The sequence below is a fragment of the Neospora caninum genome, chromosome X, assembly GCF_000208865.1.
Source record: "Neospora caninum Liverpool complete genome, chromosome X".
NCBI lineage: Eukaryota > Apicomplexa > Conoidasida > Eucoccidiorida > Sarcocystidae > Neospora > Neospora caninum.
In genome coordinates this window covers 6,318,176-6,330,874 of record NC_018396.1, presented here as the reverse complement: position 1 = coordinate 6,330,874, position 12,699 = coordinate 6,318,176, and the positions used below count along the sequence as shown (strand labels likewise).

The following is a 12,699-nucleotide window of genomic DNA, read 5'->3' as shown; positions in this document are numbered from 1 at the left end:
CACTTGAATTGGTCGTGACACTTCTGTGATTCCAGCGGGAGATTCGGCCGGATGTCCAACCGACAAACAGCGTAGTGTGCTCTGAGCCCGAACCAGGAAGAAATCGAAAGGCGGATCCGGCAGTTTTGTGGCTTTCAACAGATAGGAACATAAACGCGCAGCCTGTTCGGGTCAGCGCTAGGGGGCCGCACGGAACCGGCAGACTAACCGGTCAAGTGAAAGCTGCCGGCGTCACTTGGCGTTAACTGAGAGGAGTTTCGAGATACAGCTTTTCCGATCCTCGACCGCTGGGCGAGGGAAACAACAGCTATGGGGGGGGGGGGGGGGTGCTCAACCCTTTCCCCCCTCTCCATGCTCAGCGCACACTCACCGTTTGACTACAACACACAAGAAAAAACCTCCTGACGAAGCAGTGAGTCTTGAGCAGCCACCCAGCTGCTAGTACTGCAATTATGAGGTACAGAGAACCAAGTTGTGTGCTAGTGTTGTACACCACCCCACTGGGCGTGGTGGAATCCAATCCGAGAGCACAGACACTACAGAAGAAACGCCTGAGGCAAGTGCCATCGCGTTTCAGAAGAGCGGCGGCAAACTAAATCGGCGGCATTCGCTCCAAATCGCCGCAGCGAGGTCCTCAAGATTCTGATCCTTCCGACGAGGGCAGGGATCTCACGAAAGAAGTTTTCTCGAAGAACAGCACGATCCCTGAGGTCCGAAAGGCAAATGTCTACTTCAGGGGTGGTTAATGCGCATGGATGTGCATACGGTGTGGTACGAGTGCCGCAACTTCAGTCTTCCCATCAGCGGTATGGCGATTTCGTGAACTGCGTTTGCCAAAACACGCAAACTTCCTCAGGAGTCTCTGGCTTACGAGGATGCCATCTTATCGCGCTGACGTGGGCCAGCTGATGGGCTTCACCATCCCTGGTAGATGGGGCATGCTGAATGCACGCTACGGTCTCTCCATGCTTCGTTACTACTTGCACTTGCTGGCGATTTTCCGTGGACAGGGCCAAGAGAGGCATCTGGGATCGGGCGCCTGACCACGTCGGCTCGGGAGTCGCAGGCCCCCCTCGTGCCAGAATTGCAGACAGTCGAAGCGACATTTTATGAGCGGTCCTTCTTCACGAGCTTCCCCAACGGTCTCCTCTTTTTCCTCGTCATCTGCTACTCATGTGGCGCCTCGGATGGGTTATTTTGCTAGCAGCACGCCCGGCTGTGAGGTTAATCAAAGATGCGCTGTCGTCTCGCTTTGCAGCAGTCACGCGTGTGCGATGCCGCGCAAGAATCGCTGCTGTAATATGGGCACGAGGCTTGATGCGAAATAGCTCGGCTCTACTACAGTAGGCGTGCACGCGTACGGCACTCTGGCAAGTGAATCCGTTTCGGCACTGTTACTCGCAAATGCTAGGTGACGCCGCCCGTTGCATCAAGTTCACAAGGAGGCAACATGCGAGGCGTCTTAGACGTTGAGTTAGAGGAGGCTAGCGCCGCTTTTGCCTGGTGGAGGGCACGGGTATGGAGACAGCGGTGCTCTATTAGGCACAGAACCCCTAACTCAGCGGAGCGATGTGCGGATAACGATCAGTCGGGTCCAGTAATTCAGTAGGAGTGCTTTCGCTCCGGGTGCTCCAATAAAGTCACAGAGCCTTTTTGAGGCGAGACGAACTTCCTTCGAACCTGCCGGTACTGCTGGTAAGCCAGCGTGAAACGCAGGGGAGATTGCTGGTTCTATCTGTCTTTCACTGAAGATACCCACCACGACAGCGACGCGGAGTTGTGCCGAGAAATGGCTGCCACATCAAGAAAAAGTTTCTGTTCCATCCTCGTACACAAGAGACCTTGTGACTTTACGCCTCGGTTTGTTCAGGGTGCCTCCGAAAAGGAGATATCAATGGTTTTGCTCGGTACCCTTGCCGTGTGTTTTTTGCCAATCGCTCGGGTGGCATGCTGTGCGCGCTGTCTGCTCTGTCACATGAAGGGTGCGATTTTGTTGAAGGTGGATCGCAAGAACCGAAGAAAATCTCGCTGTTCTGCTCCCATCTCGTCGTTTGCTATTGTTGCATTTCCTTTGTGGTTGCCTTTAGGCTGTTGGCGTTTTTTACTCGCATGTACACACAATCCTTTACAGGCGTATTAGAGCATGGTTTCTCATTCGTCGACGTCTGTGGAGAGGCGAGCTTTTCTCAGGGGGTTTGTGCAACAACTGTGGTAGATGCGCACGTCCGTGATAAGACAGTATCCGCCTCCGGTGTCGATTTTTTTCACTTCCTGGCGGTTTTTCGCCATTTCTTGAATCTGCAACCACGTGTCTTCGCGTCGTGCCTTACGGCTCTCTGGATGACAGAAAGTAAGAACTCTGCCACACCGTGATCTCAATTTCTTGGCCACTGCTGTTGGCTGTTACGGGTGACCTTTTCTGTTGAGCTCCTCCTTCCTCCCTCTTTAAAGAGACTTTGCTCCCCATCGAACCCCCTTGTGAACGCACGCGATCCCCGGCAAAACGAGGGTTGTATGCTGGCGGTTGCATTTTGTCGAAGAAGGGCTGGGCTCGTGCAGCTTGTTCAGCGTGAACCGCAGAAGTTTCCGCAAGGCGCCAGTCGCGGTCCCGGCTTTTTGCACATATTTGGAACCCTACAAGTTCTAAAAGCAGACTCTTCTTTTCGATGATACATCAGGCTAGAGAAGAGAACGGACCGTCAGGAAGGACACCGTTCTTTTCCGTGGAGCGAGACCCGGCCAGCGACGGCTAGCGTAGGCACGTCGTTTTGTGGTCCACACTCCCCCAAGGGAACGGCTTTGTTATTCCGGTTCTCTCCACAATAGCCCATAGGGTTGCAGAGCTGGCCACGCACGAGGCCGTGGTTTGAGTATTGGGGTCGGTTTCGGCTTTCCTTGCTGCGCGTTTTCCGCCGTCAATCAGAAAGCATGCGAATCTGCTCGTTGGTCTCCGGTTTCTCGTCTGTTTCGATCGTCCTCGAGCAAGCTCTGGAGTTCAAGGGACACCCTGAATAATCTCAGACGTGATTAGCTTCGCTTTCTAGCCGCACAAAAACCTGGGTTTTGACGGGCACAGCTGTACGATGGAAGACAGCGCAATGGAGGTGCCCCGTCAGGGCGGCCTGGAGGCACACATGTCTGGGCCCACAGGAGGTCTCCTCTCCGCCGCCGCAATGCGACGTGTCGAGGAGATAGAAGATCGTTCGTTCAACGTGAGGCAGCAGCATCAACTTCGGAAGCGTCAGCAACATGGGGAGGACTCCTCGACTGGGCAGTGCGACGGTGATGACGCGGACTCGGACGATTGGAAATCGCCTCGTGGCGATAAACGAAGAGCCCCGCCTCACGAAGCGACGGAAGGCCATGAGGATGGACAGCTCTTGGGAGAAAGACAGAAAACAGGTACCAGAGCCCGGCCAGTGTCCGGCGCTGCAGACGAAAGCAGCGCCTCCACGGGAGCGTCCTCAATTCGCGTTGCCGCGTCCTCTCTGCGAGATGGCAGGGACTTTCGCGCATGCAGTGGCGACCTGACTCATGGCTCCTTAAAAAGCGGTCTAAAGGATGACAGTGGGTGGAGCGATTTCGGCAAATCGAGGGAAGCCCTGGAGCACAGCGGCGACGCTGCGGCTGGCAAGGATTCTATGAATCAGCGTCGCAGCGGAGCCAAGCTCCTTGAGATAGATCTGGACCAGGCCCATGGGAAGAAATATGGAAAGGAGTTTCCTCATGCCGGTAGGTCTGTCGCGAAGCTGCTGCGTTGGCGGGCGATCGGGGACGCCCGAATGGCGACGCACACACCGCTTCTACGAGGGTGTTCGCATGCGACGTCTCTCCAAAGAGTCCAAAAGGTTTCGGTGTAGAGCAAGTGCATCTGTCAATTCGGAGACGCACTTCAGGGAACATCGGTTGGGGCGAATGGCTGCTGGTGTACGTCCAGCAACTTCCTGGCGGGTGCCAAGTAAAACGATGAATTGGCCTGTGGCAGACGGCGTGAACCACTGAGCGCCATTTGCGTCAAGTTTTTACGTTGATGCCGTGAAACACGAAACGCGAATCGGCCAATGGGGCGAGTCCGCCTGAGTTTTGTTTTTCGCGTGTTTTGCAGGGGAGGTTCAGCTTCACAGACGGCGGAAAAACGACCTGCACGCCTGGGTGGAACAGCTTCTTCGATGTCAGCCTCTTCGGAGGGAAGAGGTGTTACTCCTGTGTGAACTTTTGAAGGACACCCTGGTAAGTCGCCGGAGGAAAACTGTTCGAGGATCGCCGCCAGTGCTGGGTATTTACGTAGTTGCATGAGGCTATCGGCGTTACAGTTCCCCCTAGTGTTTTCTAGATTTAGAGATGTAGCCGCCCTGTTGGTGTGTTTAGAATCGCATGTGCACGGATAGGTACGTCTACTGTACGTAGGAAGAGAGAGAGAGGGGCGGTTTCCTTGTAACAAACACGTTCACTGTTGGAAACGAGCGTTCCGTATTGCGTCGACAGTTCCTTTCTATGGCGTTTCTGTTTTTTAGTGATTTGTGGAGAGTTCTTCGGAGTCGAGCATCCGGGCGGGAATTTTGCGTCATATCGCTGACAACGGCCGAGCACGACTGTTGCCGAATCGTGTTCTTTCCTGCTCTCCGCATTTCCGACACGCGTTCTGAGGGGGGTCTGCTAGAGTTTCAGCATTGAACAGGTCAGAAGCCTGACGAGAGTCTTTTCAGGTCCAGTTTGACACGTGAGGGAGATAGGTGAGCGATGTGTGAACCTCGTGGTGTGCACGGTAACGCACAAGCCACCGAAATGTATAGGGTTCGTGCGGTCCCCTGCAGGCGGCGGTATCGATGGCGGCAATGAAGTCAAGGGTTCCTCTCTCGTGTGTTGCTGCCTCAGAAATCCGAACCGAACTGCGTCAGCGTCCCAACTCCAGTGACAGTCGCTGGAGACATTCACGGCCAGTTCTACGACCTGCTGGAGCTTTTCCGAGTCGGTAGGGCAACGCAGATCAGCTCCTTGACACAGATGGCTGGAGAAACAGCTGGTAGCAAATGCACCACGTCGCTTACCTTGGCCGTCAGGCGCAAATCCAGTTCTCTTATTCCAATGGCCAGTGGACGTCTGGAAAGGGGTGACTTTAGACCTACACGAACGGTTCTCTGCGACGTGCGTCCTGCGATGCACGGTAGCCCTGTTTGGCCGGTTTCCTCTTCATGCACTTAACGTCTGACAGGCTGGTAGCAACGGCTGGGTTACTGGCACTGAGCTGACGCGTGCTTCCATTCAGCACACAGAAGGCACTTTGCAGCGTCTCGTTTTGTTCCTGTATTCCGATGCAAGTGACATCTGAACGCATGTGGCGAACATTTTTTCGACAAGGTGCGTGTGGAACTGCGGTTGCAGGAGGCAAGCCTCCAAACACGTCGTACTTGTTCTTGGGCGACTATGTAGACAGAGGCTTCTACTCGGTTGAAGTATTTTGTCTGATGGCGGCGTTCAAGGTCCTCTATCCAAGAAAGAGTAAGTAGACCAACGACGGCGGTCTCTGCTCGCGTGTGTTCGTGTGTAGCTGACACGGAGATGTATGTGTCCGTACATGTGTATAGTCTTGTCCAGAAGTATATCTTCACGGTCGCGTATTCACCACCCTGTGAATTTTGCACACCCACTGAAGCTCTGCGCTGCTGAGAGTCACAGCTGTCACGGGTCTCGCCGCGTGACCTGAGAAGTCTTGCCTGGCGACTGGCCCCGAGGGACTGAGCAGGGATCCAGTCTGGAAAAGGGTGATGCGTCGTTGCGCTGTTCCACGTGTCTGCAGTGTTTCTGCTGCGAGGAAACCACGAAAGCCGAGGCATCACTCAAGTTTATGGTTTCTACGACGAATGTGCGCGAAAATACGGAGACGGCTTCAACGCTGTCTGGACCGCCTTAACTGAAGCCTTCGATTATCTTCCTCTCACTGCTGCAATTGGCTCCGAATGCTTCTGTGACCACGGCGGCCTCAGCAAGCATCTCATGACCATTGACGCCATTCAAGCAGTTGACCGGTGAGTTTCTCCGCTTCCATGGCAGGTGGAGGCGTTCCACCTGTGGACACGGAGAGACACGTATTGGGCAAGAAGCGACAAGGACGTGTATACTCCCATTTATGTGCAGAGATGCCTGTCTGGGTGTGCGTGTATGTGCATGCACAACAAAACCACTCACGCATTTTGTGGCGCGACAAGCCATGAAGAGGTCTGCTCCAGAGTGTTTATGTCTCTACGCATGTGTTGCGAGTAAGCTGAGTATACAGGTCGTTTCCACGGAAGTGCGGCGTGGGTTGCAGCGGGTTGTCTGCATGAAAGCGAGGCCGGGCACCGTTTTACTCTTCTGTGTGTGCGTCGAGTCTGCTCGGGAAAAAGAGGAGGAATAGGGAAACGTCTGTCTGTGCGTCCCAGCACTCTCATGACGGCCTGTAGTCCAACGTCAGCAGTCTTGCGGGCGGTGCTGCCTGTGTTTGCAGGTTCCAGGAGCCTCCGCAAGAGGGAGGGATGTGCGACCTGCTGTGGTCAGACCCGTATGACAGCGCGATGTTTCTCTCGGATCTTCCTCAGACAGACGCACCTGGAGGTGTCTCGGCAGTCACCGCTGGCGATCCCCTGGGAGGAGGCCTTGACGAAGACGGCTGGGCTCCAAGTAGCAGAGGCGCTGGGATGCTCTGGGGTCCGGTAAGTCGGCGAGCCGATAGGTTTGTGAGAGCAGGATCGTAAGCTGTCTGTTTTGTTCATTTCATGTTCCAACCTCGCCAAGGTAGGGAGTTCTTTCTGGAGTTCCGATTGAACTCAAGTTCTTTGTGTGGTTCAGAACGTGTGTCCGTTGAAACCGGAAACTTAGGAGATCCGCTCCTCTCACTGAAAGCCGGAGACGTGCAGTTAGCTGTCTCCCTCGTTCTCGACTTGCGTCAGTGCGGGTTCTGTACTCTGTGTGTCTGGTGTGCTTTCGCGGCAGACTGTGACGGAGCAGTTTCTCCACCTCAACGGAGTTGGTTGCATCTGCCGCGCCCATCAGCTGGCGCAGGATGGGTACCAGTGGTGAGGGATATCGAACAAACCATCGGCGATCGTCGCGTTTGTTGAGCGACGGAGAGACACAAAATCGTAGTTTGTTCCTTCGCGCATGCTGCTTCGGCGCCGCTTCATGCTGCGACGAAGCTGACGTGGTGATGGGTTCTTTTTCTTGAGCCGCCTGTAGAGCCCCACAGCGAACATGAAGGCTCGAGGCCTGTCGTCGAGCTTGGTTTGTTACTCTTGCGGTTCCTGTCGAGCAGAAGCTCTGTTTCGCCTGCGTCCACGCCTGCTGTATGGATACCTCGCCAGTCTGCTTCAGGCTACTTGCGACTTGTGGACAAGTTTTCTCCAGAAGCGAAGGGGACAGCTACCGTCTCGGTTCGTAGACCAGGTTCCGCAGTTTTCCACAAACCCACGCAAGCGTTCTCACGGCTATGGAAACCGACAGGAAACAGTTCTGCTATCTGTCTGTTCAACAGTCCGAGACCCAACATTTACAAAACAGAAGAAGTCTAGACGGGATCCAGATACAGGACTTGGCAAGCAAATGGAATGGACGCCATGTAATTTTATTTTCCCTAGCTGTTGATGCGTACTGGTGTTTCAGGTGCCACAACGAGAAAGTGTGCACGGTTTTCAGCGCTCCGAATTACTGCTACCGCTGTGGCAACCAGGTGCGGATTCTGTAGGGGCGCGGCACCTTTCTTCTCGAACGTACCATTCTCATGTCGGTCTCTCTCTTGTCTTCCTTTCTTTTCTTCATCCCCCTCTCCATGGGCACTTCCTTTATCCCCCTGTGCAACGAGGAGCATCAAAAAGCTCGTCGGTGGGATAAACAAACGTTTGGTCGCATGGTAACTCAGCATAGAATCTGAGCTGAGTGCATCAGTTCGGGGGATAAAAAATGGTGCCTCCCTGGACGATTTTTCTCGGGGACACGAGCGGATCAGATCTCGCTCCCTCGGGGAACGGACGGAATCCCATATCTCAGACTTGGAAGGAGTGTAATTTCCCGTGTCTCTTGGAAACAGTCGACATGTGTCCACAATTTGTGTGTCTATTCTGGCCGCAGGCGTCCCTTATGATTGTCAACGATGACTTGGAGCGATCATTTGTTAAATTCGGTCAGGCGCCGGAACGTGGAGAGCCTCAGGTAAGGGAGAGAAGCGCTGCTGCTTGCCCCCAGTTCTGTTGCGGTTAGATTCTGGGGTTTCGCATAACATGCAAAAAGGTCCCTATATGGACACATTAACTGCAGAGTCATTAAGGCGATTGGCCACGGAGAGGGACAGAGTGCAGAGTGCCCTAATTATTTGATGGAATGCCTCCCAACTTGTGTAGGTGTTGTGTTCACGAACACAGAGGGCGCAGCGCGCAATCTGTGGCGCCCATGTCGTGAATATAACCCCAGGCTGCTTTTCTTTGTGTGGGTTGTGACGGGACCCAGAGTCGGTCCTGTGAGGCTCAGATCTCGCGATCGATCGTGAAAGTTGTCTGTGAACGTTTTTGCTTCTCTGCTCTGATATCATTATTCCGCCGCACGTTGATCCCTCTCCACCTCTCAGCCTTAGCAGCAAGAGATTGAAAGGGAGGCTTGATTATGAATTCCATCAACGAATGCCTGAAGCGAGCAATCGGCTGTTGCAAAGCGCCTGGTTTTTCATGTGTTTTGTTTCTTGCGGCTCCTCCAGCAAGTGCGCTCGCTTCCCGATTATTTCCTGTAGAAGTTTTGGCTGCAACCTTGTTCGTTCGGCTGCCTACTCCACAACGTTGTTCTCTCTTCGCCGGGTCGAGTCTCGGGGTGCGACAAAGCCGAGTGCGCGTGGCCTGGCGCAGCTTCCCTGATGTGAATGGATCCTGCAAAGAAACATTCTGGTATTCAGCTGAAGTATGACATCTCAGCACGCGCATACGGTCGCTTCCTGTGGTTAAGGAAGAAGGGATCATCAGGTTTTGATTTTCTTGTGTTACCACGGGAAAGGTCTACGAACGCCCTTGTACAAATTCGTAGATTCCATGATGTGAGTGGCGCGTGTTGATCATGTTGATGCGTGTGGTACGAATACGAGATAGGATTTTCACGGAGGTGCAGTATCGCGACAATGTCCGTTGGCAGTCTTTTTCCTGAACGAACCATATTGTCTCCCGGTTCAAAGTCAGCCTGTTAAAATGGAGAACTGAAATGCATCCGCGTCAGCAACTCGTCCACGCCATGCGGGCAGATCGAGGGTTTGAAGCGTACACACTGTTAGCCACCAGCTGTCTCAAATCAGTCATCGGGACCCGTTTGTATGTTTGTTTCTTCCGGCACAATACAAGCGAACGTGACACGGCGTAATATGCCCACAAGTCGTAAAACTCGTGCCGGACCGTTTGGTTCAAAAAGGCGTATGGTCATGGTGATGAATGCGTTAGTACATCGATGTCGAAAAATGAATCTGGATACAGGCCAATCAGAAGCGCACATGGATAAATGGGAGCCACCGTAGATTATTCGTTGCTTAAGAATGAAGGCGGTAGATGGCACCTCTCGGGCGTCCCCAAGACCAAAGAACGAAGTTTTAACGTTGTTCCTCGTTTTTGTGGCATTCATCAGCTGAAGTTTTTTCGACTAAAATTGTCGGACTGCCAACGGGCAATGTGCATTCCACTCAGCTATCACCGAGCTTTTCCGGCACCTCATTTACACACTTGGTTAACACAGGGAACCCACCTGAATCTTATTCGAAACGAGCAACTCGGTGAAGCAATCGTTGCACCTTGCTCATCTGTAGTTTGACAGTGTTTCGACGATTTTCCCCATATGAGTGGTGCAAGTTCATGTTCCGGCCACGCATTGGGCATCCGGCCCTCCTCGTCGTACGTACAACGAACTCCACCAGTAAAAAACTACCAAAATTTTCCAACTGTCATGGCCGTCGGTATTGTGTTCAAGGTGCCGTCTTTTCCCCCGCGCACAATCACTCGATGTGCCATCGGTGGTTCAGTCTCCATTATTCTGGTGTACGTACACTTATGGCACCCTACAATAACGACACACATAGCTTGAACTCGACCTGCGGTTTTCGTGTTCAACGGTCCTGTGGCAAAAGCTACTGTATCATGTGCTATTTGCTTAGATGTCACCTGCAGTTCAACTCTCCCCTCAACGGAGGAGATCCGATTATCTATGTAAGAGGAAAGAACATGCGTTCCCCCTGAAAGTGAAGCTGCTTCCTGCATTGTCAGTCGTGATTGTCACGTTGATATCAAGCTCGACGGGCGATACATTGTTGATTCGGGTTTGTTCAGTCATATGGCATTTAAAAACAGGGGCACGGATGGGAGTGCACGTCACAAGAGGACACGATCCCATTATACGATTTAATTGCCAAAAAATGTTGGGGAGCAGGATATAACAGCAAACATCACTATCGGCGGGAGCAAATGAGCAACACCGCTCCCTACTTACACATCTTCGAAGACGTCAATCGGCCACTCTGGAATAAATGAAATGTCTCTCTACCGCGGGAAAGGTTAGATCATCATCGTTTCATTATGTAATCTCGTACAGGTTTCAAACACCTGCAACAGACTAGTGCTCGACCTCTACGGACACAAGGAGGCAATTGCTTCCATGCAAAGTGCCTACGGGTCTTCTCCCCCTTCGACCGACAGGGTTGTAGGCAGGCCTCCAATCAGCCAATATCAGTACGCCACTTTCGTGCAAAGGTAACAACACGTTGTGGAACCGTTCCTCTCAGGCTTTATTCCTGTATCAACGGATGCGTCATTCGCATGGTACCCGGATAAACTGCCAAAAGACGTTACCTGCATCATCACCTTGTTGTGTGAACGACTCCGAGGGGTCCTGTATCACGTCGGGATCTCCCACTTTCCCACGAAGCGTTTTGTGTGGTACTCGACCTGTGCACGTTTTCAAGAACTGGTAAGGCCTATTAGAGACATGTGGTTATCGATTTACAACATGCGATACTCCTTTAGCTGTCCAGACCGTCCAGGCTCTTCACCTCTCAAGAATCTCCCCGAGTGCCTGGTCCAGGTCAAACGGCCAACGTCGAGGATCTGTCTGAAACTAATGAAGTAGCTCTGCGGTCTGCACCGCTCCTCAGTCTAGCAGATTTCCCAGCCGTGCCTACCTGTCATGATCTGGTGAGACAGGCGCCTGCGCTCCCCGCTTTTGAATCTCCACTAGAGGATGCGATGGGAGGTTATACAGACAGTTCAGAAAAAATACAAAACTTCTGGGGTCACCTGGTTCGCCGAAGTGCCAGGCCTGCTGCCCGACGCCAACTGATGATATGACCACTCAAGAAACAGGTCGGCCATCTTTTATCACCGACCTTGAATATTCTCCGGGAAACAAGCGAGTAGGACGATCTCTGAATACGATCATGGCACCAAAACTGGGCTAGCGGAGAACAGTGTGCTGAAGACACACTCATTTCGTGGCATGTCTTTCCCACAGAAGCCCTCGCAGACAGTCTGGTCTCCGACAGTAGCGAGTTAGTCACCCAGACCACGCTGTCTCTTTAAAAAGTGTCACAAATCGGCAGATTGTTCCACATCGGCTAGAAGAGCTAGAGCTCTGGACCACCAAGGTAATCACACAAACACAGTCGCATGATGAACAGTTGTTGTAGTTTCTTTGCTTAGAAGTGCGCAGCAAAGGCAGTTCCGCCTTACAGGCTTCAGGATAGTCACTGCTTGACTGTGGAAAAGAATGAAGAACTTATCATTTTTTGCCTCCTCATAAGGCTGCGACGCTGTCTCTTCCCGCCATGCATACCTTCAGCACAACGGAAACAGAATGGCGGATGGACCTTGTGCGCCAACAGCAAAGGCGACGTTGGCTATCTTCCTTTGCTCGTAGTTCCCGATGGGTTTCAAAACAGCTATGGTTTTTGGCAAGCTTATGTACGCACCGTCGCTCTATTACAAGAGGACTACAATGGCAACAGCTTCTCCGGTAAAGCTGGCGATGCTGTTTGATTCTGGAAGCCGGAAAAAAGTGGTGAGCTCAGCGGCATCAGTGATTCGGTTAACAGGAGTCTCGTGAGGGCGCTGCAAAATCCCTACCGGTATGGGCACGTGCCCCTTATGTGGGAGCCAGCAAGCTTCTGGCGGTTTCCGCGTGTTCGCCGGTTTGTCAACAGGCTGTTACGGGGGGGGAAACCATGACTGCTCCAAGGCAAACGAGAAGCTTTGGCAAGAAGGAACCGGCGGAGTGCCGCGCTTATGATAGCCAGTGCGGTGCGTATTGCTCTGGCCGACTCCAATGTTCCTTTTAGTCTTCGCACACTTGACTTCCGTTCATTGTTGGCGCACTTTCAGTTCGGCAATTTCCGTAATGTTGCGAGATACGTGGTGTCATCCTGCATAGGAAATCCGTCTTAACCACTTTGAAGCGAAGACCACGCTGCCATTACTGCCAGCCTGTTGCGAATAGTTGATAGAACTCGTTCTACAGTGCATATGATTCACATTGCTCATTTCCGATCGAGACGCCGCTATTCTCTTGCACAGAACAGCTGTACGAAGTGATAACAAACTGCAATCTACTACAATAATGCACTGGTTAACTTCTTGCTGTCACACGAGCAGACTCCGCCTTTGCGAAACCAAGATAACTGCTGTTGCCTCCAAAATATGGGACGTCAACACTGTAGGA

General features: G+C 52.7%; 1 protein-coding gene across 1 annotated transcript; it reads left to right on the top strand.

Annotated features, from left to right (window-relative positions):
- Positions 1-3,083: 3,083 nt before the first annotated feature.
- On the top strand, positions 3,084-8,752 carry NCLIV_052160 (Serine/threonine protein phosphatase, related; the record flags this gene model as incomplete). The annotated part of the gene is made up of 10 exons (XM_003884769.1): positions 3,084-3,732; positions 4,106-4,230; positions 4,876-4,972; positions 5,383-5,499; positions 5,798-6,026; positions 6,485-6,689; positions 6,970-7,052; positions 7,636-7,702; positions 8,101-8,181; positions 8,720-8,752. The coding sequence occupies 10 exons, from the start codon at positions 3,084-3,086 to the stop codon at positions 8,750-8,752; spliced, it is 1,686 nt and encodes a 561-aa protein (XP_003884818.1).
- Positions 8,753-12,699: the final 3,947 nt, after the last annotated feature.